At 42.7% G+C, this 27,744-nt stretch overlaps 1 protein-coding gene across 6 annotated transcripts in view; it reads right to left on the minus strand.

Moving 5' to 3' along the window:
• Positions 1-21,114: 21,114 nt before the first annotated feature.
• The window catches only part of TMEM154 (transmembrane protein 154), a 47,101-nt gene continuing 40,471 nt past the window's right edge, over positions 21,115-27,744 (minus strand). For 2 of the 6 annotated variants that reach the window (XM_060147795.1, XM_060147792.1), the window contains one exon: positions 22,303-24,838. In XM_060147795.1, coding sequence (XP_060003778.1) covers positions 24,807-24,838 — 32 coding nt within the window. In that variant the 3' untranslated portion in view covers positions 22,303-24,806. Of the gene's footprint in view, positions 21,363-22,302; positions 24,839-26,007; positions 26,533-27,744 lie in introns of those variants that run through there. The other 4 variants (XM_060147794.1, XM_060147793.1, XM_060147791.1 and 1 more) reach the window with 4 other exon arrangements.

Here is a 27,744-nt window from a genome sequence, read left to right on the forward strand (position 1 = left end):
TGTAGGTGTTCGCTTCAAATCCAGTGGGTGACTCATCGTTACAGCGCGTTCTCTCCCAGCTGCTCACCTCCTGCAGGAGGAAACTTTATATGCACAAGGCGTTTTATCTTTTTCTTCTAATCACCCGAAGACTAAAGGAGCATAGTTACTCGGTCAGAAAAAAAAAGTACAACCCTCAAAGGAAAATGCATTAGACCTTTGTCTTGAAGGTGATTGGGGCCGGGTGTAGAGGGGCTCGCGGTGGCTCCAGGTTTTCTTGCAATTGCCTGTGTGTTTATATCAGAGCCCCCAAGGGTCTGATCATTGCTGTTGAGCTGTCCTGTATTTTTTCTGCCCACCAGGCTCTCTGCTTTCCCCAGATTTCTGAATGTTTACCGCCAAGGAGGGCATGAGGCTGCCCTCTGTTATTCTCCAGAGCACAGATTTCTCTTTGACTGGTCCCCCCCTCTGCACAGCCCTCCTGCAGACCAAAGATGCAGATGGGCAAATTGAGAAAGGGATGGCTAAGCAGCTCTCTGGGGTCATGAGCTACAGCCAAGGGAGAGTTGAGACTCCTCAAAACATACAAGAAGTGGTAGGGCCAAGGGTAGGACTTTGGCTGCAGAGTCGGACTGCCCTGCCTGGAATCCTGGGTCTTCTGCTTAGTAGCTGTGTGACCCTCAGTCTCTAGAAAGTGAACACAATCATAGTTCCTCTCGCAGGGGGTTGCTGAGAGGCTTAAATGACTTAGTGCAGGTAGATCAGTTAGACTGTTGCCTGGCACAAAGTGAGTTCTAGCCACGGTTGTTATTTCAACTATTGTACTAAGCAGTTCCCGCTTTAAATGCCCCAGAGTGCCCAATGGCGCCCATCACCCTAGATCAGCAATAAGGAGACCTCGTCGGGGGAAATGAAGCCTCTCCCCCCCGCCTCTCAGAGCCTTCGTGAAGGGAGCTGGTCTCTGAAGGTGATTGCTCCTGGGTGCTGATGGAGCCGTGCTTGTGTTTTCCTCCGGGTGAAAAACTGAAAAGATCTCCTCTCCCAGGACTCACGGTTGGTCATGCCTCACTTGTGTTGGTATCTCATCAAGTCCTGGGGGGCTCACTGGACACTGTGGGGGGCTGTCAAAGCAGACCTGCAGCCGGAGCACTCACACTTTGAAGCAGTGTGGGAACAGTTGGATAATGTAAAAGGCAGCGTCTGATCAGGCCTCCCCATCGTATGGTGGGGATGGGAGCGCCCGGGTGCTCAGGGCAGAAAAAGATCAGCGCAAACAGCTCGGCCCTGGAACCGTAACACCTGCCCTACAGACCGCTCTTCTCAGGGCTAACAGGCTCCTCTCTTCCCTTTTCTTTCTCTTCCTCCTCTTCTTCTTCTTCGAGAATTTATTTGAAATATGTTTCCGAGGAAGACCCAGCATATTGAGGTGGTATCCAATATGATGTCACAGTGGATTTCACAGTGTGGTCCTCAAGTTCCTGCTGGAAAATGATCTGGTGTGCTCATTAAAGCTGCTGAGGGGCTTCCCTGGTGGCGCAGTGGTTGAGAGTCTGCCTGCCGATGCAGGGGACGCGGGTTCGTGCCCCGGTCCGGGAAGATCCCACATGCCGCGGAGCGGCTAGGCCCGTGAGTCATGGCCGCTGAGCCTGCGCGTCCGGAGCCTGTGCTCCGCAGTGGGAGGGGCCACAGCAGTGAGAGGCCCCCGTACCGCAAAAAAAAAAAAAAAAAAAAAAAAGCTGCTGATTCCCAGGACTATGAATTTTTAAGAAACTGCTCAGATGCTTTTTATGCACAGTTTAGTGTGAGAACTGGTGACTTGGAAATGGTTTAATCTAGTGTCTTGATATTGCAGATGGGGAAACTGAGGCCAGGGAAGGGAAGCAGCTGTCCCAAAGTCACCCAGCTAGCTAGCGGTAGTTGCAGAAGTCCGTAGGAGAGGAAACTCGGGAGTGTTCTCACCGCAGAGAGGACTTCAGGCCCTCCGGATGAGAGACCTTCCCAGACAAGCAAATACAGAGTTCTGTTTCCTCTCCAGCTGGCATCCAGTCCTGGCCACAGCCATAGGAGACTTATTGCCATATTTTACAACAGACGTAAATTCTGTGTTTCCAAATAAAACTCAAATCCAGTATATGCCCAATGAAAATAAATTAATTTTAATGAGGATCTCACAGTGTTTATGGATTTTGCATGTTTCATTTAGTATTTTCATGCTATTTTTCCTTGAGTGTTGATATTGAATTGATGAAGTGGGTTTTTTTAAGATAGGAAAGAAAAGACCATAAATATAACTGTATTTCCCAGCCTTTTATATTAGACAAGAAGTACTAATGCTAACACAAAACTATGTAAAGTAGCAACGAGTAGATCATGACAGAGTTGGGAAATGTCAGGGATAAAGGGGGAGGGTGGGGAAAGCATAGCTACAATACAGGTGTCTGTATCTTACCTCCAAGTCATGATGCTTTAGAGACTCGTGCGTTTGTCATCAAATTGGAAGTAATTCAAGGTCAGAGTCTGTGACTGTTGTCTTCTTTATACTGTCCTGCAACACTAAGCTCAGCCTCATGGAAACACTCAAAATATGTTGCCCGATGAATGGAAGAGGGAGTTGAGGTGAAGGTGAAATAGTGGGAGAGGAGATATATGAAGGTGAGAAAGGAAAATGAAATCAAGGCGTGGAGGAAGCCTTTATAGGATTGGTGTGTTTGGAAGGGGATCGGTGTCACAGAGAAGAGTGGCATGGTTTGGCAGGCAGGCCACAATGAGTCCAAGGAAGCAGAGATGCTAGTAGGACAGATGCGGAGAACTGGAGTGATGGAATTTAAGGCTGAGGCCCATGAGAAGCTACCTATCCAGCTTTACATTGAAAGCATCTCAGATGGCTGGCTGGCTGGCTGGCTGTTCTCATTTCATTCATTCATGTTTTATTTATTCACCAATTCATTCAATGACTCCAAAAAAGAGTTGTTGCTTTCTAATAATACCGGTAATAATGACTACCAATTATGGACTGCCTACTCTGTGCCATTCCCCCTTCACACAGCAGAGGAGCTGGGGCTCAGAGAAGCTGGGTGACTAGCCCAAGGTCACACAGCTGGGATTCAAATCCAAGCCTGCTCCCTGCCAGCTCTCCTCTGAGTCACTATAAAGTTGTTTAAAGTGAGCCCTTATTCAGGCAGGTTCAGGTGCAGCTGCTACGAACTCTTCCCGCTGACTCTTCCCTCACTTCCTCCAGAGGCTCTGGCTCTGCCCAGCTCTGCCTCCTACTTGCTGTGTGATGTTGGCCAAGTCCCTTCGTCTCTAGGGGTCGTCTCTTCATCAGCAAAATGCGGGGACTGAGTAGGTGATTCCCAAACTTCCTTGTTGCTCTAGCATTCCACGCGTCTGTTACTGGACCCTCATGCATCTCAGCTGGGCGAACATTTATGAAACCTCACATTCCTCTCATGACCTCCACGGTCTCCTCTAGGCTGTTGCTTTGTGTGGTAGAATCAGCCCTCACCCACCTGATACACATTATTCTTAGTAGAAGAATCCTTGACTTTCTTCAATGTAGCAGTGCGCGCATCTCAAAGGCTACATTCCCAGCTTTACTTAAAGCAAGAGGCACCTCTTGCCTAAGCTTTGACCAATGAGATGGAAGTGGGTCGGGCTTTCAGGGGAGTCCATTTCACCTCCCTCTTCTTCCTTCCTGCTGAAAGACAGAAAGACAGCTTTGATGACTGGAGCCCCAGCAGCCACCCGGGGACAAAGGCAACTCTGAGGATTGAATGGTGGCACAGAAAAGAGAGGGAGAGTGTGGGCTCAGGGGACCATGACCCACCAGACCAGCCCTGGACTTCCGACCTCCAGACTTCTTTTAGGGGAGAGAAAAGTAAGCCTTTACAAATTTAAGTCTCTGTCTTCAGATTTTATTTTGCTATATGCCCGCAAACTCTCACAGATATACCTACAAACTCTTCATTCTTTCTCTCTTTCCCTCTAGCTGTAATATTTCCCTTAAGTTGTAGTGTTAAATTTGCTACATCCTGCTGGACAAATTCATGACCTGCTGGCCCCTCCAAATCCATATGTACAATGCCGGATTCATAATCATCCCTAGAAACTTTTTCTCCTGTTCCCTTTTGCGGTAAGTGGCAGGGCCACCTTTTTCTGTCACTAGTGTTCAAAAGCCTCCATTCCTCTTAATCAGTTATCAAATCCTATAGTTTCTCCACTCATTGGTCTAATGTTTTGAGGGCATATTATCTCAAGAGATGCTTGGCACTGGGGTACGATGGTAAGCCAAACAGGTATTAATCTATTCTCGTGATGCTTACAATCAAGGGCAAACATTTATCTGTTCTCATGACGCTTATAATCAAGGCAGGCGTCAGTTGGAAAAATAAAACACAAACAAGCAAGTGTTACACACACAGAAAAAGGTGCTGAGGACACACAGGGAGGGCCAGGGAAGGCTTCGACTGAGCTGAAACCCAAAGGATGAGTGGGACCTTGGGTATGGGGGCCCAAGGAAGGAAGGGCAGAGGACAGTCCATGAGCTGAAAGAAGGCTGTTGGCTGAAGCACCAGGAGCCTTGAGGGATCCAAGAGGCAAAGGCAGGGTGCAGGCATATCAATGACTTTTTTTTTTTTTTCGGTACGCGGACCTCTCACTGTCGTGGCCTCTCCCGTTGCGGAGCACAGGCTCCGGACGCGCAGGCTCAGCGGCCATGGCTCACGGGCCCAGCTGCTCTGCGGCATGTGGGATCTTCCCGGACCAGGGTACGAACCCGTGTCCCCTGCATCAGCAGGCGGACTCTCAACCACTGCACCACCAGGGAAGCCCTGCCAGCATTTATTAAACACCCATTGTGTCTAAGTTATTACATATTCCAAAGGCTACCTGTATGATAATGTATGAGATGTATAATAATACACTGAAGATGCAAAAAGTACTTTTAAACGAAAATGAAAAATAATTTGATAAATAGAAAAGAGGACTTTACTAGGACATTTTAAAAATTATGGAATTAGTATAGATATTACTGCCTGATAGGTAAAATTGTGTGATGTTAATTTAGCAAGTTAGTAGTCATAAATTCAAAGTCATAGTTTGCTATGTATTGATTAAAATGTTATAGTACAAACATAATCTTGGCACTGCCTGGCAGTAAACAAATGTATCCTGTGGAGATTCAATATCTCATGTGTAAATATTATTAGATCTATATTTAATGTATCAAAACTTATTATAGATTTTCATATTCACTGCTATTACATTTTAATAAACTTTTTTTTTCTTAGTTTGGAATAAACTTCAATTTCCAGAAAAGTTGCAAAGATAGTACAAAGAGTTTCCATATTTACTTCATCTAGTGATATTACCATAATCATGATATATTTGTCAAACCAAGAAATTATCATTGACTGCAATGTCATTTTCTTGAATGACCATCTGTAAAAACCTCCTGTCCTTCAAGATTCTGCTCCAAGTCAACTCTTTCCCTGAGGTGTTGCCGGCTTTCCCATCCCAAAGCCATCTTTGCTCCTGTGTCTCTGAGCTCTGTACCTGCTCCTTACCAGGAACTTGTCACTCTCTGCATTTGAGCACAAGGCTTATCACCCAAAACACCTTGATGGGAGGATCCTAGCTTCTCTTCTGCACCCAACAGGTCTCACTGTGCCCCATTGAGAGCAAGGGGCTCAGCAAATGGCAACTGAAGGAACAGATGAATGAAACTCAAATAAGCTTGCAAACAGCATCCAGGGTCACACTTTGCAAACTTTCTCTGAAGTCAAGAAAAATGGCACATCTGCACAGCGACCCTGGTGAGATGCAGGGTGATTTCGGAAACAGATGATCTGGGTTCAAATCCCAGCTCTACCACATACTACCTGTATGACCATGAGCATTTTACCTCACCTCTCTGTGCCTCAGTTGCCTCATCTGTAAAATGGGGATAATAATATACCTATCTGGTGAGGTAAGTGAGTTAACTCACATGGACACTTAGGAAAGTGCCTATTACAGAGGAATTACTCAATAAAATCTTCATCATCGCCCTGTCACGATGACTTAGAAGGACTCTCCCTTTGTGAGAAATGCCTTCTGTGACCCAGTGACCTACAAAATGGCACCTGGGGACAGAGCCCTGGGCAGCACGACTCCCCACAAGCTGTTCATCGGGGGCGCCTCCCAGCAACTCTGTAACTTGACGAAATAAACCTGGCAGGTCTTTCATCTTGTTTCATAGACTTCCAGTTTGTGCTGTTTCAGCCTGTGGACTGAACTCCTGAAGGGCAGAGACCATAAGAGCACCAGCCAGTACTATACAATCGTTAACACACACCAGGCACTCACTGTTCAGAGCATTCACCAAAAAAATTTCATGAGGCAACTAGGACACAGAGAGGTCAGGTGACCTGTCCAGGGGCACACAGCCAGCATGTCAACCCAGGTCATCTGGCTCCAGGGGCTCTGGGCTTTACCAGGCCCCTCCACCTCCCCTCTGCGTCTCTAACACCTGGAGCATAATAGGCACTCAATACATGTTTGCTGAATGAAGGAATCCCAGTGGAAGGGAAGCCTTCCAGTATTTTCTCTATACAGGATTTCTGACTGGCTTACTCTCTCACTGACCCTTTTTTTAAACTCTCCAATAGCAGCTGGAGAGTGAGCCTGCCGTTTTCAGGAAACCCTGCTCGGCTGCTCGAGGGAGTCACCCGCGATCGCCCCACCAAGGTCCACCCCCAGCCCTCTTCTCACTTCCTCTTTCTTAGAAAGAGGATTTTAACTGGAGTTTGTTTTCAATAACTTTTTATTCTATCAAAGTTGTGTGTATTCATTGTGGAAACTTTGGCTGCTGCAAAAGTGCATGAGAAAGAGAATTTTTTTTTTTTTTTTTGGCAGTACGCGGGCCTCTCACTGTCGTGGCCTCTCTCGTTGCGGAGCACAGGCTCCGGACGCGCAGACTCAGCGGCCATGGCTCACGGGCCCAGCCGCTCCGCGGCATGTGGGATCTTCCCGGACCGGGACACGAACCCGCGTCGCCTGCATCGGCAGGCGGACTCTCAACCACTGCGCCACCAGGGAAGCCCGAGAAAGAGAATTTTAAATGGAGAATATTTTTGCTCTTTATTCAAAATCTTCTTCAATGTTAAATGATCCTTAGGGCAAGAAAATGAAAAGAACCCTAGTGATTAGATATTATGCATTATGGGGAGAGAACATCTTTCCTGGTCTGCCTCAGTCTTGTTTAGCTTCTCAGGGTCCTGACGATCGCCTTAGCCTCCCCTGCTCCTGTCCTGAACAGTAACTTCATCCACAAGGTCTGTACAGAGTTCCAGAAAATGCCCTGCTTCTCCCATAGTCTCCAAGGAGAGAGAGGCGAACTGCCTGGCTTACAGGAGAGCATGTAGAAAAATCTATATATTCTGCCTTATGGAGCAAGTTTTTGAAGGTCTCTTACCTTTTTCTTTTTTTCAGTATCCTTTTTCCTACCTACAAAAAAATGGTCCTGGTCATGTACACCTAAATATAGTCAGTCAGCTTTGCAACTAAGTTTCAAAAGACATTTATGCAGCAAGAATATCAGACCTAAAATTAGGATTTTTCTATGTTTTGGTTCCTAATAGTTCTGCCTTGGTTAATGAAAACTTACCCACTCTGTTCTTTTTTTAAAAAAACTTATACTACAAAGGTAATAGATATTTACTGCAGAACATTTAGAAAAGACTTTAAATGCACAAAGAAGGATGTGAAAAGCATCGGTAAATCCACCATCCTGAGAACCTGGATGGTTCTGGAGCTCTGACTCTCTGCATGGATAAATGAGTGGAATGGAAAAGAAAAGCATACCTAGTAGTAAATAACTGTATACTTGGCTGGGCCCGGATGCCCTTCATCTGGTTGCCACGCTCTGATTCCCCTTGGAAACTGCTTCCCCCGCATCCTCTTCTCCTCCACCAACCAACTAACCAACCAACCAACTAGTCAACCACCCACCTACCCATCCACCCATCCACCCAAGCAACCAGTGCATGCACACACATGCACAGACTTCAGCTTGTGGCCAGAGAAAGAAATGTCCATCGCAGTCAGTCCCAATCCCCATTTTCATGGGGTTAGACATAAAACCCAGATGGTCTAAAATACTTCCTTCTGGGGGACTTTTCTTAATTTGATGCAAGGAAAGAGATTCCCTTCTACTCTGATGGACAAGATGGAAAGATGAGCTCCCTGGAGCTACTAGCTGCAATCGTTATAGCCCTGTGGAGAAAGTTGGTCTCAGAATGAAGGATAGAGAGAAAACTGGAAGCCTGGTTGTGTTGCAGTCCCCGGGCTGGCGTCCCTCTTTCCAGACACTCCTGGCACTGGCTGTCTTCCTGCCTTTCCCCAGTTTGGGTCCAGGAGTCCCTAAGTTTCTTGGTCTGGGCCAGTTTGAGTGGGACATTTTCTTACTGGAAACAACAGTCTTGTTTAAACAAACACACCAACATTTAAGAAAAAAATAAATTAGGAGAAGTATGTTTATTAAGGGTAATTTTTTTGTTTATTCAAAGGAAAGCATTGGGCCTTGCCCTGTCCACACCTCATGTCACCGCTCTGGATCTGGCCAGAGACATAGGTGGCCTGCCCCCTCCCTCAGGTGGCCCTGTCAGCTCTGACAGGAGTCGGGTATATGCCCTGTGCTGTGGGGACACTAGTCCTAGCCCAGGGTCTGCTGTTCATGCTGTCTCCCTGGAGCTGGTGTCCCTCACCTGACAGGGAGGGTGTGCAACTCTGGCGAAGAGAAAGCATTAGCTCTTCGGTATCTTTCCCGCCCTCCCACCATTAGGCCAGGCTGACCACCACTCCCTGTGCATCCAGGGGCCAATAGAGGCAGGCTGTGGACATCTCGGCTCCACTGTGGAATCACCCAGAGCCCCTCATCCCACTCCCATCCCTTTCTAGCCCACTTCTAACTCCTGCCTCTAATCTGTGTCCCAGGCTTTGACTCCTCTCCTGCCTTTTTTTTTTTTTTTTTTTTTTGCGGTACGCGGGCCTCTCACTGTTGTGGCCTCGCCCGTTGCGGAGCACAGGCTCCGGACGCGCAGGCTCAGCGGCCATGGCCCACGGGCCCAGCCGCTCCGCGGCACGTGGGATCTTCCCGGACCGGGGCACGAACCCGCGTCCCCTGCATCGGCAGGCGGACTCTCAACCACTGCGCCACCAGGGAAGCCCTCTCCTGCCCTTTTTTGATCTTCACAACGAATCCTGGTTTCTCCTGTTTAACCAGAGAACTCCCTAAGAATTTTTTCTCACATTCTCCCCCAACCCCCAGCCCACTAAGTTCTCCTTGCTCACTTCCCAGCCCCACTGAGAACACAAATCCTGACATTAATCCCTGTGGCTGCTTCCTCAGGTATATCTATCCCAACTCCCTGAAGATGGAAGTTGGGTCGTATAAGCACAGAGGAAGAATGGAGGTCCATCTGGAATGAACAGGGGCGGGGATACATTCACACCAGGTAAAAAGTCATCAGTCACCACTTGGAACGAGATGGAGACATTTCTGTCCAGATTCATGGAAGTGTGAAATAAATGGGTCTCCTACTTTACTATCTCGCCCCGTCAACTGGCTTGGCTGCCTTCACCGACATCCGGCGCTGGCTGGAGAACATCTCGGCAAGAACGTATAGCACCTCTTATCTAGTTAATCTGTCTTCCTGCCCAGAGAAGAAACAACCCATATCTTGTGCTTGTATCATCACCTTAAATAGATTATTTACTCTTTGATTAATAAAACCTGTATTTCTTTTCTCCATGGACCCTCCAGAGGGCAAAGAAGAGAAGCCCAGAGCTGAGGCAGAAAGAACTGTGGAGAGGATCTTAATGATCTGCTGGGCTACTTCCCCAGGATTACTTCACCCTCCAAATTGGGGCCACTTTATCTCCTCCAGCTCCACTTGCTTGTTCAATTATGATTGTTCTCTGCCTCCTTCCAGAATAGATTTAAGGTAGCTAAAAATAAAACACACATACAATAGGACAATTTCAAATAAAGATAAAAAGTGATATCAGAATCCGCTAGATGGAAGGTGAGAAAAAACAAACTGGGAAACTTGGAGAGAAAATGGTGATGGAAATTGAGTAATTCTTTGGGTTCTGCTCTCTCTGCTGATAAAGACTGACTAGGTACCAGAGTAAGGGTAGTACAGTGACGTTTAGCTCAGTAGGCGATTGGTTTTTGCATGATTATTGAGCATCTACTAGTGCAAAACACCGTTTGGGATACACTTGCCTGAGACTTTTCAACTCCTATCCTCAAGGTGTTCACAACCAATCCAGTCCCGTCATAACCTTATGTACTGACAATAGTCATAAACTTCTATGTGTCTGACCCACCCACAATCTGTTCTGTGCCACGGCTCATGCCTCATGAAGTGGGTGAAACCAGTTCTACCACCTACCAAAAATTATTGGACCAGGGATGTATGTCTAAGGCAAAGACAGCCATAGGGGCACTGGCTTCAAGAGATGTCATATATTCCTGAGGACACTTGATGTGAGACCACCTAACATATTTCCTCTGTAATGCTTAGGGCTACACCAATTTGGGCAGATCGTATTTTCCAAAGATGCCTACAGCATATCTCTTATCTCACTTGTCTTCTCACAATGTGACCTTGGCAACCCTCCCACTGAGGGGTAGAGTGTATGTCCTCTCCACCTTGAACTCTTTACTGTCTCAGAGTATGACAGAAGTGATGGAATGTGACTTCTGAGTCCAGCTTAGTTGCGGCATGCACGTGGGATCTAGTTCCCTGAACAGGGATCGAGCGTGGGCCCCCTGCATTGGGAGTGTGGAGTCTTAACCACTGCACCACCAGGGAAGTCCCGATGCTTGGCTATTCTGAAAGCCAGGATGACTGTGACTGTGAAAGAGGTGATATTTCATGCTATTTTAAATTCTTTCAAATTCTAACATCAACACCCATTCTTAAATTGATTTTATTTGTTTATTTTTGGCTGCATTGGGTCTGCTTTGCTGCGCGCAGGCATTCTCTAGTTGCGGTGAGCAGGGGCTACTCTTTGTTGCAGTGCGCAGGCTTCTCATTGTGGTGGCTTCTCTTGTTGTGGAGCACGGGCTGTGGCACGCGGGCTTCAGTAGTTGTAGCACGTGGGCTCAGAAGTTGTGGCTCACAGGCTTAGTTGCTCTGCAAAATGTGGGATCTTCCCAGACCAGGGCTTGAACCCATGTCCCGGGCATTGGCAGGCAGATTCTTAACCACTCCGCCACCAGGGAAGCCCCCAACACCCGTTCTTGAGAGTATCTGGGCACGTCTCTCCATTGCAACCTTCAAGAGCATACCTGCTATCCTGCTGACCTCAGCTTCAGCAAGTGGGAACTTCATTTTTTTCCCCAGATGACCAAACCCTTACCAGTACCTGGGTCCAGAAACTAGGCTTTTTCCTTTTCACCCCTATTCTAAGACCTGGCCTTTTTTCTCAGCATGATACACCATTTCCACTGGCTCTGGGGTCTTGCCTTTACTGCCATGCTGCAGCTTCTGTTATTTATCTCAGGCAGTGCCCATCTTCAGGCCTCCTTGACAATGATTAACACCTTCTGAAACATTTTCCTATTGCTTGTAGTGGGGGGAGGCAGTGTCAAACAGCGGTCTTAAGAATGTGCTTTGCAGTTGGGGAGACCTGAAAAGTATACTGTGAGCATTAAAATGAGATGACATATTGTTTATCACCTATGGCCAGGATTGCTACTCCATCAAACGCCCAATATTCTTTCACTGCTTTGTGAAACAGAACTCTCACTGTTGGGTGTGATAGGTTCCAACCATAGAGACTACACTTCCCCGCTGCCTTCCAGATGGGTTGGCCAACGAGATGCAGGCCGAGTTGTTTCATTGGGCTGGTGGGGAAAAGTGGCTGACCTAGTTTGGAGCCTCACCCTCGCCCTGGTTCCCTCACTCCCCTTCTTGTGAATATCATGCTGGAGCTGGGGCAACCATCTTCGATCACATGCTGACCCCGTGGATGGAAGCTCAGCACTGATGGACATGGGGGAGAGTCAGCAGAAGCCCGGGTCCCAGATGACCATGGAGTTACGATACCAACTTACCTCTCTACTCCTTCATGTGTGAGAGAAAAACCATCTTGTCAAAAACAATTTTATTAGAGGCTGAACTTAATCCATATCTGATACACATAATAAATGCTAGTCGAAATTATTGTTCTCTCTAAGCATCATTTCCCTAACTCTGTGAAACTGTGGAAACTGTGTGCTCTTTGGGGCCAAGTCATCTCCAGGCAGATCGGTCCATCACTTCAGTTGCTCGGTCATTCCAGTTAAAATAAGAAGGAAATTTACACTGCAGCAGACTCTAGAGGCCTATCGATGCCATAACTGACCAGGTTTACTTTATTTATTTATTTATTTAAACAGTTGGTAGTGTTTAAAAAAAATATATATATATTCTTTTAATTTGGCTGCACCGGGTCTTAGTTGCAGCACACAGGATCATTGTTGCCACATGTGGGATCTTTAGTTGCGGCATGTGAACTCTTAGTTGCGGCATGTGGGATCTAGTTCCTTGACCAGGGATCGACCCCGGGCCCCCTGCATTGGGAGTGTTGTCTCTTAGCAACTGGACCACCAGAGAAGTACCTGACTAGTTTTACTTTAATTGGGACCATGAGGAGGAATCTTTCTGCTCATCATTTGTCAATGTACTGACTAGTTTTTGTGACCTGCAAGAATGCATCCCCATTCAAAGAAGTCTTCGTGTTTTCTACGGCACGAACCTGCCAGTCGGCCTTGCTGTAATTGTTACAATGTCAAGGTGTGGAAAATGAGATTAGAATTAAAGGCATGAAGAAAAGTGAGTAATCAGGAAAAAGAGAAGGTTTTATCTCTAAGATTTTTCCATTTTTACTAAAAATATTTTTAAAAATTACATTCCCATAGACAATTAAAATTTTATTCCTCAACTTAAAAACACTTTGTAAGAAAGAAAAAGATAAGAATGGGTAATAATACCTTTTTGATATGCAGATAATCCAATTAATTTTTCGTCTCGACCATTTTGCATAAAGCAGGTTCAATGCCATGAGAATTTTTTGCATTGATATTGCTTCATTTATTTTAAAGACGTATATGGATCAAAAGAGTACGACTATGAAGGTAACAATCCTTTTTAATAGTCATGGAAGTTAAGTTAAAAGGATTTTCCTTTAGAAAGATGCATAATTCACCTCTTTATACTAAGTCATCAACATTTTAGCAAACAAATATCTTATTTTCAAATAAACATTTATTCTAAATATTGGTATACATTAATTACCTGCATATTAACGTAGAAGGTATTCTTTCCTCCTATCTTGTAGAGCTTTTACAATTAAATTTAGAAATGCTTTTCAGTCTATCACTGCTGAATGAGCAATTTGGCATATAAACATATACCAAAAACCATGCAGCTGAGAATAGAATAATATATATATATACATGTATACCTGACATTTATGAAGCCATAAGTCATAAAGAAAAAATATTATTATATATATCATTCTCAGCATGCAAGGTAGGAGAAAAAACCTGAAACCTTCAATCACTCTTAAAACTTTGATAGTTTTGCAAATCAGTTGCAGTCATCAGCAATGGGACCATTTCTTGTATGAGGCTTACAAGGTAGAATTTATACGTTGGTGGGACAAAAACCAAGTGATAAATATGACATCTGATGATCTTAGTGACCTCCTGAGGAAATACTTTACGTTGCTTGAAAAATGAGACCATCTAACACAGTATTTTTTTTACATTAATCTCACTTTTAACTTTAAAAGCAAGATATACACATACTAAATTGTTGCTGATCTATCAGATTGTTTTTTAACTTGTTGAATCACTACAATTCTTGTTCTTTCTGAAAGCTGACATTTATTAAACATGCAGTTTTCCCATGTTCCTTATGTTATTTATAATTTCAGGGGTTTCACCTAAGTCAGACTAATACAGTGATTACTCTCAACTGATCTTTTTTTTTTTTAACATCTTTGTTGGAGTATAATTGCTTTACAATGTTGTGTTAGTTTCTGCTGTATAAAAAAGTGAATCAACTATACGTATACATATATCCCCACATCTCCTCCCTCTTGCGTCTCCATCCCACACTCCCTATCCCACCCCTTTAGGTGGTCACAAAGCACCGAGCTGATCTCCCTGTGCTATGCGGCTGCTTCCCCCTAGCTATCTATTTTATATTTGGTAGTATATATAAGTACATGCCACTCTCTCACTTCGTCACACCTTATGCTTCCCCTTCCCCGTGTCCTCAAGCCCATTCTCCACATCTGCGTTTTTATTCCTGTCCTGCCCCTAGGTTCTTCAGAACTTTTTTTTTTTTGGTTCCATATGTGTTAGCATAGAGCATTTATTTTTCTCTTTCTGACTTACTTCACTCTGTATGACAGCCTCTAGGTCCATCCACCTCACTACAAATAACTCAATTTTGTTTCTTTTTATGGCTGTAATATAATATTATATATATATATATTATATATACAATGTTCCATTTATATATGTGCCACATCTTCTTTATACATTCATCTGTCGATGGATACTTAGGTTGCTTCCATGTCCTGGCTGTTGTAAACAGAGCTGCAATGAACATTGTGGTACATGACTCTGAATTATGGTTTTCTCAGGGTATATACCCAGTAGTGGGAATTGCTGGGTCGTATGGTAGTTCTATTTTTAGTTTTTTAAGGAACCTCCATATTGTTCTCCATAGTGGCTGTATCAATTTACATTCCCACCAACAGTGCAAGAGGGTTCCCTTTTCTCCACACCCTCTCCAGCATTTACTGTTTCTAGAGTTTTTGATGATGGCCATTCTGACTGGTGTGAGATGCTACCTCATTGTAGTTTTGATTTGCATTTCTCTAATGATTAGTGATGTTGAGCATCCTTTATGTGTTTGTTGGCCATCTGTATATCTTCTTTAGAGAAATGTCTATTTGGGTCTTCTGCCCATTTTTGGATTGGGTTGTTTGTTTTTTTGATATTGAGCTGCATAAGTTGCTTGTATGTTTTGGAGATTAATCCTTTGTCAGTTGCTTCATTTACAAATATTTTCTCCCATTCTGAGGGTTGTCTTTTGGTCTTGTTTATGGTTTCCTTTGCTGTGCAAAAGGTTTTAAGTTTCATTAGGTCCCATTTGTTTATTTTTGTTTTTATTTCCATTTCTCTAGGAGGTGGGTCAAAAGGGACCTTGCTGTGATTTATGTCATAGAGTGTTCTACCTATGTTTTCCTTTAAGATGTTATAGTGTCTGGCCTTACATTTAGGTCTTTAATTCATTTTGAGTTTATTTTTGTGTATTGTGTTAGGGAGTGTTCTAATTTCATTCTTTTACATGTAGCTGTCCAGTTTTCCCAGCATCACTTATTGAAGAAGCTGTCTTTTCTCCACTGTATATCCTTGCCTCCTTTATCAAAAATAAGGTGACCATATGTGTGTGGGTTTTCCTCTGGGCTTTCTATCCTGTTCCATTGATCTATATTTCTGTTTTTGTGCCAGTACCATACTGTCTTGATTACTGTAGCTTTGTAGTATAGTCCAAAGACATGAAGCCTGATTCCTCCAGCTCTGTTTTTCTTTCTCAAGATTGCTTTGGCTCTTTGGGGTCTTCTGTGTTTCCACACAAATTGTGAAATTTTTTGGTCTACTTCTGTGAAAAATGCCATTGGTAGTTTAACAGGGATTGCATTAAATCTGTAGGTTGCTTTGGGTAGTAAAGTCATTTTCATAATGTTGATTCTTCCAATCCAAGAACATGGTATATATCTCCATCTGTTGGTATCATCTTTAATTTCTTTCATCAGTGTCTTATAGTTTTCTGCCTACAGGTCTTTTGTCTCCTTAGGTAGGTTTATTCCTAGGTATTTTATTCTTTTTGTTGCAATGGTAAATGGGGGTGTTTCCTTAAATTCTCTTTCAGATTTTTCATCATTAGTGTATAAGAATACAGGAGATTTCTGTGCATTAATTTTGTACCCTGCTACTTTACCAAATTCATTGATTAGCTCTAGTAGTTTTCTGGTTACATCTTTAGGATTCTCCATGTATAGTATCATGTCATCTGCAAACTGTGACAGCTTTATTTCTTCTTTTCTGATTTGGATTCCTTTTACTTCTCTGATTGCTGTGTGTAAAACTTCCAAAACTGTGTTGAATAATAGTGGTGAGAGTGGACAACCTGGTCTTGTTCCTGATCTTAGTGGAAATGGTTTCAGTTTTTCACCATTGAGAATGATGTTGGCTGTGGGTTTGTCGTATATGGCCTTTATTATGTTGAGGAAAGTTCCCTCTATGCCTACTTTCTGGAGGGTTTTTTAACATAAGTGGGTGTTGAATTTTGTCAAAAGCTTTTCCTGCATCTATGGAGATGGTCATATGGTTTTTCTCCTTCAATCTGTTAATATAGTTTATCACATTGATTGATTTGCGTATATTAAAGAATCCTTGCATTCCTGGGATAAACCCCACTTGATCATGGTATATGATCCTTTAAATGTGCTTTTGGATTTTGTTTGCTAGTATTTTGTTGAGGATTTTTGCATCAATGTTCATCAGTGATATTGGCCTGTAGTTTTCTTTCTTTGTGACATCTTTGTCTGGTTTTGGTATCCGAGTGATGGTGGCCTCATAGAATGAAATTGGGAATGTTCCTTTCTCTGATTTATTTTGGAAGAGTTTGAGAAGGATAGGTGTTAGCTTCTCTAAATGTATGATCGAATTCGCCTGTGAAGCCATCTTGTCCTGGGCTTTTGTTTGTTGGAAGATTTTTAATCACAGTCTCAATTTCAGTACTTGTGATTGGTCTGTTCATATTTTCTATTTCTTCCTGGCTCAGTCTCTGAAGATCGTACTTTTCTAAGAATTTGTCCATTTCTTCCAGGTTGTCCATTTTATTGGCATAGAGTTGCTTGTAGTAATCTCTCATGATCCTTTGTATTTCTGCAGTGTCAGTTGTTACTTCTCCTTTTTCCATTCTAATTCTATTGATCTGAATCTTCTCCCTTTTTTTCTTGATGAGTCCGGCTAATGGTTTATCAACTTTGTTTATCTGCTCAAATAACCAGCTTTTAGTTTTAGTGATCTTTGCTATCGTTTCCTTCATTTCTGTTTCATTTATTTCTGATCTGATCTTTCTGATTTCTTTCCTTCTGCTAACTTTTTTTTGTTATTGTTGTTGTTCTTCTTTCTCTAATTGCTTTAGGTGTAAGGTTAGGTTGTTTATTTGAGATGTTTCTTGTTTCTTGAGGTAGGATTGTGTTGCTATAAACTTCCCTCTTAGAACTGCTTTTCCTGTATCCCATAGGTTTTGGGTCATTGTGTTTTCATTGTCATTTGTTTCTAGGTATTTTTTTGATTTCCTCTTTGATTTCTTCAGTGATCTCTTGGTTATTAAGTAGTGTATTGTTTAGCCTCCTCATGTTTGTATTTTTTACAGACTTTTTCCTGTAACTGATATCTAGTCTCATAGCATTGTAGTTGGAAAAGATACTTGATACGATTTCAATATTCTTAAATTTACCAAGGCTTGATTTATGATCCAAGAGATAATCTATCCTGGAGAATGTTCCATGAGCACTTGAGAAGAAAGTGTATTCTGTTGTTTTTGGATGGAATGTCCTATAAATATCAATTAAGTCCATCTTGTTTAATGTATCATTTAAAGCTTGTGTTTCCTTATTTATTTTTATTTTGGATGATCTGTCCATTGGTGAAAGTGGGGTGTTAAACTCCCCTACTATGTGTTACTGTCGATTTCCCCTTTCATGGCTGTTAGCATTTGCCTTAGGTATTGAGGTGCTCCTACGTTGGATGCATAAATATTTACAATTGTTATATCTTCTTCTTGGATTGATCCCTTGATCATTATGTAGTGTCCTTCTTTGTCTCTTTTAATAGTCTTTATTTTAAAGTCTATTTTGTCTGATATGAGAACTGCTACTCCAGGTTTCTTTTGATTTCCATTTGCACAGAATATCTTTTTCCATCTCCTCACATTCAGTCTGTATGTGTCCCTAGGTCTGAAGTGGGTCTCTTGTAGACAGCATCTATATAGGTCTTGTTTTTGTATCCATTCAGCCAGTCTACGTCTTTTGGCTGGAGCATTTAATCCATCTACGTTTAAGGTAGTTATCAATATGTATGTTCCTATTACCATTTCCTTAACTGTTTTGGGTTTGTTATTGTAGATCTTTTCCTTCTCTTCTGTTTCCTGCCTAGAGAAGTTCCTTTAGCATTTGTTATAAAGCTGGCTTGTGGTGCTGAATTCTCTTAGCTTTTGCTTACCTGTAAAGCTGTTAATTTCTCTGTCCAATCTGAATGAGATCCTTGCTGTGTAGAGTAATCTTGGTTGTAGGTTTTTCCCTTTCATCACTTTAAATATGTCCTGCCACTCCCTTCTGGCTTTCACCGTTTCTGCTGAAATATCAGCTATTAATCTTATGGAGATTCCCTTGTATGTTATTTGTTGTTTTTCCCTTGCTGCTTTTAATACGTTTTCTTTGTATTTAAGTTTTGATGGTTTGATTAGTATGTGTCTTGGCATGTTTCTCCTTGGATTTATCCTCTATGGGACTCTCTGTGCTTCCTGGACTTGACTACTTCTTTCCCCATATTAGGAAAGTTTTCAACTATAATCTCTTCAAATATTTTCTCAGTCCCTTTCTTTTTCTCTTCTTCTTCTGGCACCCCTATAATTCGAATGTTGGGGCATTTAATGTTGTCCCAGAAGTCTCTAAGACTGTCCTCAATTCTTTTCATTCTTTTTTCTTTATTCTGCTCTGTGGTATTTATTTCCACTATTTTATCTTCCAGGTCACTTATCCGTTCTTCTGCCTCAGTTATTCTGCTATTGATTCCTTCTAGAGAATTTTAAATTTCATTTATTGTGCTGTTCATGATTGCTTGTTTACTCTTTCGTTCTTCTAGGTCCTTGTTAAATGTTTCTTGTATAATCTCCATTCTATTTCCAAGATTTTGTATCATCTTTACTATCATTACTCTGAATCCTTTTTCAGGTACACTGCCTATTTCCTCTTCATTTTTGGGTCTGGTGGGTTTTACCTTGCTTCTTCATCTGCTGTGTGTTTATCTGTCTTCTCATTTTGCTTAACTTACTGTGTTTGGGGTCTCCTTTTCACAGCCTGCAGGTTCCCATTGTTTTTGATGTCTGCCCCCAGTGGCTAAGGTTGGTTCAGTGGGTTGTGCAGGCTTCCTGGTTGAGGGGTCTGGTGCCTGTGTTCTGGTGGATGAGGCTGGATCTTGTCTTTCTGGTGGGGAGGACCGCGTCTGGTGGTGTGTTTTGGGGTGTCTGTGAACTTATTATGTTTTTAGGCAGCCTCTCTGATAATGGGTATGGTTTTGTTCCTGTCTCACTAGTTGTTTGGCATAGGGTGTCCAGCACTCTAGCTTCCTGGTTGTTGGGTGGAGCTGGGTCTTAACGTTGAGATGGAGATCTCTGGGAGACCTTTTGCCATTTGATATTACATGGAGCTGGGAGGTCTCTTGTGGACCAACGTCCAGTACTCAGCTCTCCCATCTCAGAGGCACAGGCCTGACACCCGGCCGGAGCACCAAAACCCTGTCAGCCACACGGCTCAGAAGCAAAGGGAGAAAAAAAGAAAGAAAGAAATAAAATAAAAAGAAATAAACTTATTAATTTTTTTAATTATTAAAAATAAAAAAAATTTAAAGTAATTTTAAAAAAAGAAAGAAAAAGAAGAGAGCAACCAGAACAAAAAAAAAAATCCACCACCAATGATAACAAGCACTAAAAACTATACGAAAAAATAAATAAATGGACAGACAGAACCCTAGGACAAATGGTAAAAGCAAATCTATACAGACAAAATCACACAAAGAAGCATACATATACACACTCACAAAAAGAGAAAAAGTTAAAAAATATATATCTATATATTAAAAAAAAAGAAGAGAGCAACCAAATCAATAAACAAATCTACCAATGATAATAAACTCTAAATATTAAACTAAGATAAACATAAACCCAGAAACCAGTCAGTCACATACAGCAAACCCCAAGTCTACAGTTGCTCCCAAAGTCCACTGCCTCAGTTTTGGGATAATTCCTTGTCTATTCAGGTATTCCACAGATGCAGGGTACATCAAGGTGATTGTGGAGATTTAATCTGCTACTTCTGAGGCTGCTGGGAGAGATTTCCCTTTCTCTTCTTTGTTTGCACAGCTCCTGGGGTTCAGCTTTGGCTTGGCCCCGCCCCTGCGTGTAGGTCGCATGAGGGCGTCTGTTCTTCGCTCAGACAGGATGGGGTTAAAGGAGCAGCTGATTCGGGGTCTCTGGCTCACTCAGGCCGGGGCGAGTGAGGGGGTATGGATGTGGGGCGAGCCTGCAGCAGCCGAGGCCAACATGACGATGCACCAGCCTGAGGCGCGCTGTGTGTTCTCCCGGGGAAGTTGTCCCTGGATCACGGGACCCTGGCAGTGGTGGGCTGCGCAGGCTCCAGGGAGGGGAGGTGTGGAGAGTGACCTGTGCTCGCACACAGGCTTCTTGGTGGCGGCAGCAGCAGCCTTAGCGTCTCATGCCCGTCTCTGGGGTCCGCGCTGATAGCCACGGCTCGCGCCCGTCTCTGGAGCTCCTTTAGACTGTTCTCTGAATCCCCTCTCCTTGCGCACTAGGAAACAATGGTCTCTTGCCTCTTCGGCGGGTCCAGACTCTTTCCCGGACTCCCTCCCGGCTAGCCGCGGCGCACTAATCCCCTGCAGGCTGTGTTCACGCCGCCAACCCCAGTCCTCTCCCTGGGATCCGACCTCCGAGGCCCAAGCCTCAGCTCCCAGCCCCGCCTTCCCCGGCAGGTAAGCAGACAAGCCTCCCAGGCTGGTGAGTGCCGGTCGGCACCGATCCTCTGTGTGGGAATCTCTCTGCTTTGCCCTCTGCAGCCCTGTTGCTGTGCTCTCCTCCACGGCTCCGAAGCTTTCCCCCTCCGCCACCCGCCGTCTCCGCCCGTGAAGGGGCTCGTAGTGTGTGGAAACCTTTCCTCCTTCACAGCTCCTTCCCACTGGTGCAGGGCCCATCCATATTCTTTGTCTTTGTCTCTTTTTTCTTTTGCTCTACCCAGGTATGTGGGGAGTTTCTTGCCTTTTGGGAAGTCTGAGGTGTTCTTCCAGCGTTCAGTAGGTGTTCTGTAGGAGTCGTTCCACATGTAGATGTATTTCTGATGTATCTGTGGGGAGGAAGGTGATCTCTATGTCTTACTCGTCCGCCGTCTTGAATGTTCAGTCAACTGATCTTTACACTGGAAAAGATGTCACCTACTGTTTGTAGTATCTAGAGATCATTATCTTATTCCTTTCCATGCAGACCAAAGAAGTGAAAAATGTGATGAATAGGCTTTTTGTAAAAGTCTAGTTATTTATTTATAACCTATCAAAGGTCAATGATAATAATATGATGGCAATGAAGGAGGATGATTAACTGAGCCTTCTGCACCTGGAGACCAGTTGGCACAGGACTCCATCCACCTTTGGTTGTCTTAAGCAGTTCAACATATATTTCTAATCTTGTACAGCAATGACATTAAAGTCCTTATGTTACTGTAAGTACTTTGGTTTAAGAATTTAACTTCTTAAAATATCATTTTAGAAAGGGCTTAGAGTATCCATAGAGGTGATTTAAAAAGTTTTATTTTATATAATTGTATGGATTGCTGTCTCATGAACATGACGTATTATTTAGAAAAGGTAAGAGGGCAAAAAACAATACAAACCCCACCAGATATCTACAAAAGGACTAAGAGGAAAATAAAATTTGGCTACTAGACAAGACAGTATCAAGGCAAGGTGAAAGAGCTGTTCAAAAAAATAAATAATTCAGGCAATTGGGTGTTTGGTTTTAGCAATTATTAATAACCAATTTGACTACTTCCACACCATACTAATATACGGTGATCTTTTGGTTATTGTAAGAGTAAAGAAATGTAATCTATGAATGAAGCTACTCTGGACCACCTATTGTAGATATTAAATAGACAGGCCAGAATTCATCCTGAGTGTGAAAAAGCAGCATGTGTAAATTTAATTCAGTAGAAAATGTCAATGTTTTCCTCACAGTGAGAATTTCAGCCATGTCTTCCCAGTGTGAGCCATGTCTTATTGCTCTACTATATTCAGAATATGTACTAATTCTGACAGAAGTTGAAACTAATGTGTACACTTTATGTTTACTCAACATAAGGGCCTTCTTACAGAGATGGTGAAAACTGATAGTTTAAACAACCAAAACAAATGAATAGACAAAAGTATTTTTTAAAGCACCCGTTTACATTGCTAGAGCTACAAGGGTGATCAGAAGCATCTGTCACCCCATGGATGTCAAGATTGATCCATGCTATGTGTTCGCTGTTTGGATGACAATGACCTTCCCGAGAGAGGAGTCACATCGCTGAGTTAAGACTGAGATTTTCACATATTTATTACAACAAGTTTCCTGAGGAGTTCAACAAGGCAATGTTGCTAACTTAGCTTACTTAATATGTACAAAAATACGATAAAATTTACACATTTGAAAATATCCTAAAGTTAGATTTTTCTCTGATTGGCTACCCAATTAGGGCAAATTATTAAGATTTTTACGAACAGTAATCTGAAACATAAAAATTAAGATTAGGTTTAAATACAATTCTTGGAATGATCATAATCTATGATGCCTCTTGACTGGACAGTAATAAAAAGATACAGAGCACTGAACTTTGGCTGTTTTGACTCATACTAATGTCATATATCTTGCCAGAGTAAACTCTTTTTTTAAAGTGCTTCGCACATGATGCAACTATAGAGGTTAGTACATTTTTCAGATATAAACACAATGACATACTGCTGAAGCTTGCTTCTTCTGGAATTTGAAGTCATTTCAAATACCGAATGAGAATATATGTACCATATCATAAACTATCACTTCATCAGAGTGAGACTCCAAGACCTCCTATCCTTCTCTGAGCCGCTAAAGTCCATTATTTGATAGGGTTGGATGACGCTTACGGGCCTAAAAGTTCAGCAAAAATCTTAGCTACCTAGAGAAAGAAGAGACTCTTTACAGAGTCAAAATGTGGATGAGAAACAAGGTAACAAAACAGCCAGAAACGATGATTTGGGAAGTAGGGATTTTGGCATAAATATCTTGAGAGTCACTATGGACCACAAGTTGAATATGAATATGCAAAACGGCAAGGAAAACAAAAATGCCATATCAGGATGTGCTAAAGAGAATACAACAGACAGCTCTGTTGTGCTTCTGTACCATGAAGACTGTCTTTTGCCAAAGCTCTTTGCAACCCCGGGATGGCATAAGAGCAGTGGTTAAACACAGCCAGATAGTTCTATCTTTCACTGCGGTGGAAAGACCTCCCTGGCTTGGAATTCTGCCTTTAAACTTGTGGGCATAGTTCAGAAGGCAAGTGCTGGTTAAAGGGATTCTGAAAAAAAGGACTGTTTTCGTTATGCATTAAAGCAGCCTTTCAAACACAAGACCCCAAATAACAGCAGCAAATATTTGGTGAACCTCAACCCCTCCTCCGTTTATATGCGGGGAGTAAGATACAGTTCTCATTCTTGGTTTCTTTCCTGGAATAAAACATTAGGTGCCGTGGAAGAGCTGAGGGCTCCTAATTTCCTAGATTGCTTTAAAGGTCAGAATTGGAAAATTAAGGATTAAATGGTGATTGATTTTACGTGAGTGGGAGTGATAACTAGGCCCTTCTGCATTTTGCACCATTGCTTCTAGCAGGAGGATGTCAACAAATATCACGTAGAATGTCATCTCTGATGACCGGTGGTGGCCTCCTGGGAGCTGCGTTGAGGACACGAGCCCTGGTCAGGCTGGCAGGAAAGATCCTGAGTATGACGAAGGGTACCTGCCTCGGGCACAGACAGAGCCTATTGCTGGTCTGTTTGTTCCAAACAACCTTAAAGATCTCAGAGACACAGAAGGTGGCAGAGGAGGCCCAGCTGAACACATCTATCCATACATCACACGCGAGGGAGTTGTGGTGAGGGCAGGGATGAGCCGTGGGGAAATGTGAACAAGCAGCTGATTTTCTCTGAGAAGGAAAACAGGTGCTCTTTCACTGAGAATTCCATTCCTCCCTCACCTGGCTAACTCAGGGTCAACACGTCCCCAAACAGCATCCCTTCAGGACTGTGGGCTCTCACACTGTGTCTCATGGCAGGTGGAAATGAGCTTACCCACCCCCTGGGATGGGGTCCACATTGAAACACTTGCTTTGTTTGCTGTCTATTCCATGACATAACTCACCTTGAGCAAAGTTCCCACTGAATGTAATTGACCTATCAGAGAACTTAACTCATGAGAGGAAATTATCCAAAGCTAGCTAGGTCGCAAGTTGACCCAGAAGGAAACCATAGACAGCTTCCTGATTTGTACCCTGAGGAATGAAGCAGAAAGGTAACAAGGGCTTGAGAGCGTGGCCAGGGTGATGGTACAGTCATCTAGAGGTTGGCTGGGCGGAGGAAACACCCACTGATAAGCGCTGACTGCATCTTATGGTTCCTCCACCCTCAGCGATGGATGGCAGCCACGCCTTTGCCCAGCACTTCTCAATCGAGCATTCTTCCAAGTACAGGTGATGCACTGGGCGTTGGAAGAGTGGGCGCTGGAAGCAACAGCAAAAGGTTCTTGTGTTTACATTGATTTGAAATTAATTAAATTCGGATCCTCTTCATCCTCTGCTGGCAGGCCCAGCAGGCTCCCTCCGGGGCTGCCTTCTCTTGGAAAACATTAGCACCATTCAGTTTCAGGATTCATTGTCACTGCAAAAAACAGAACAATAGTATATTTCCAAGAAGCTACTGAGAGCTGGTCACTCGGCTATGGAGGTGACTCAGGATAACATAGCAGTCAGGGAGCCGACGGTGTCCAGATTACAATTTCTGAAACAAAGGTCAGTTCAGTTTGGATTTTATATCTGAACCCTGAGGAGGAAATCTAGGAAAGCCAAGAAGTAATCCCTAGCTCTAGTTGTAATATCTTCCCCAGGGCTGATGTGGAGAGAACCAGATGGAGCCGGGGTTCCCCCTTTAAAGAAATCGGGTCCCATTCTCTATGGATAGATGACAAACCGCCTTTTCTTTTTCCTTAAAAAAAAAATTTCGATATGTTATTTTCTCTCAAGGGTCTGTAGTCCTGGCGTATTTTCAAAAGCCCATTTTTCTTCCCAGGCACAGAGGATCTGGAAGTGCCTTCTCAGTGTCATTTAGAATTCAATCATCAGGCATCTTCAGGTGTGAGTAGACATAAATTATGGACATGGTGTGTGGACATAACCATGCTAGCGGGCTAATTTCTGCTTTTGTTTCTCACTTGGCTCTCTCAGCCACGGGTCTGGCTCTATAGCTCTTTCCCAGTGAGACCATGTCTCCACCCAAGTCTCGTGGAAAGCAGACTACTTGACCTCCCGCACCTCCACCCACTTTGTAAAAATTTTGTGTCCTTTCACCCAAATTCTAGCATGTCTCCACTCGAAGTGACCTGTGTTTCCAAGGAAGTGCCTGAATGACGATCAACAGGACCTGGTGTCTCCTTAGCTCAGAGGCTCGTAGAGGCTGCAATAGACCATGTTTTTCTGACTCCTACTTCAGTTCTCGCCTGCTCAGTGACACACCAGGTGTTTCCAAAAGGTCTCTGAAACAACTTGATAGATGATAGAGAGCCAGCTAGCTAGCTAGATGATAAAGAGCTAGCTAGATAGCTAGATGATAAAGAGCTAGCTAGATAGCTAGATGATAGAGAGCCAGCTAGCTAGATGATAGAGATCCAGCTAGCTAGATGATAGAGAGCTAGCTAGCTAGATGATAGAGAGCTAGCTAGCTAGATGATAGAGAGCTAGCTAGCTAGATGATAGAGAGCTAGCTAGCTAGCTAGATGATAGAGAGCCAGCTAGCTAGCTAACTAGCTAGATGATAGAGAGCCAGCCAGCTAGCTAGATGATAGAGAGCTAGCTAGCTAGCTAGATGATAGAGAGCTAGCTAGCTAGCTAGCTAGATCTAGCCAAGAAAGAGGAGGAGAGACATTGTGTATGTGTTTGTGTGTCTGTGTCTGTGTTGTGAAGACAGGGGGAAGAAGCTGTGACCAGGAAGGCTGACCAATGGGAAAGAAAGGGGAAAGCAGACATGGACAAAAGGACAACTTGTATAGGAAAACTTATTTAATGGAAACCTGACTGCAAATGAAGACATTCTTTATCTGAAGAACGAACGTAACAACCTGTTTCATAAGTCACACTGAACAGCTCTTAAACTGGGCAAGGAGGCTTCCTTTCTTGGAAATTGGGTGGTAGCAAGATAATATTTCTGAGATCCAGGAGTTCATCTCTATGGAGCATAAGTCCCTGAAGTGCATGTTTTCCTTCTGTGGCTTTATCTTGACATTTCAGCTACTCTAAGCAGACCAAAATACAAGGCTGTACAGCAATGGGCACAATTCCTCGTTTGTCCACAACGTTAATCTGTGTCCAGCAGTTAAAATAGACATGATTTTTAAAGTTAATTATTATAAGACCAGTCCATATTCATTGTTGAAAAAATACAAAATACAAATAAGCCAAATAAAAATACTAACAACCTCACTACAGTTAACATTTTGGTATTCTTCCAAACTTTTTTCTGTGATAATGATATATATTCTTTTTGTACAAAAATGGAATTATGTTATGCATATTGTTCTGTAATCTGCTTTTCTCACTCTCATTCATATATAGACGTCTTTTCTGGCTAATAAATACACCATATCTTTTTAATTGGCTATAGAGCACACCATTGTCTCACATTGTCTCACCAAGAACATTATTTTTAGGCATCTCCTTATTGTTAAACATTTAAGCTATTTCCAATTTATAATTTTTATTTATTATAAAAATTGCTACATTTTTGCATGCTTCCAGTTGTTACCTTTGCATAAATATCTAGAAGAGGAATTGCTAGGTTAAAATGTATGCAATTTTAAAGCTTGACCAGCCCATTATCCAATTACCCCCCTTCCCTAGAAATTTACCTTCTCTTGACACTTTCCTTTAGGGAAATATCCTTTCCCCAACATTCTAATACTGGATATTATTATTTTTAGCTTTTGTAAATTCAATAGGTGAAAATAATCTAATATTTACCTTAACATATTCTTGGGTTACTTTTTTTTGTTACTAGGAAGACTAAAGTTTTTTTCAGAGCTCTGTTGGTAATTTTAATTTCTTCTTTTGCCAAACTGCTTATTAATATTCTTTGCCCATATGGGACATTATCTTTTTATTGATTTATGTATTAATAATAATTCCTTGTTCATCATACATATTGCATATACTTTCCCCCAATTTGTCATTTTCCTCCTAATTTTATATTGTGTTTTTGGAAGTATAAAAAATTTGAGTTTTTAATGTAGTTAAATCTATCCTTTTCTGATATGGTTTCTGACTGTGTGTCATGTTTTCAACCAGACCTCACCTTACAGTTATAATATTTATCTTTAATTTTTCTGGATTTTCTTTCTTTCTTTTTCACATATAAACTTATCCGGAGTCTATTTTAATCTAAAGTGTGAGGTCGAGTTCTAAATTTTCCCTCCCAATGTTAGTCAGTTGTTTTAAGACTATTTACTGAATAATCCACTTGCTATGAATTGCTACTTTTATAATATATTAAATGTTTACATATACTTGAGGCTGTTT

This window comes from Lagenorhynchus albirostris, chromosome 4 (assembly GCF_949774975.1).
Source record: "Lagenorhynchus albirostris chromosome 4, mLagAlb1.1, whole genome shotgun sequence".
NCBI lineage: Eukaryota > Metazoa > Chordata > Mammalia > Artiodactyla > Delphinidae > Lagenorhynchus > Lagenorhynchus albirostris.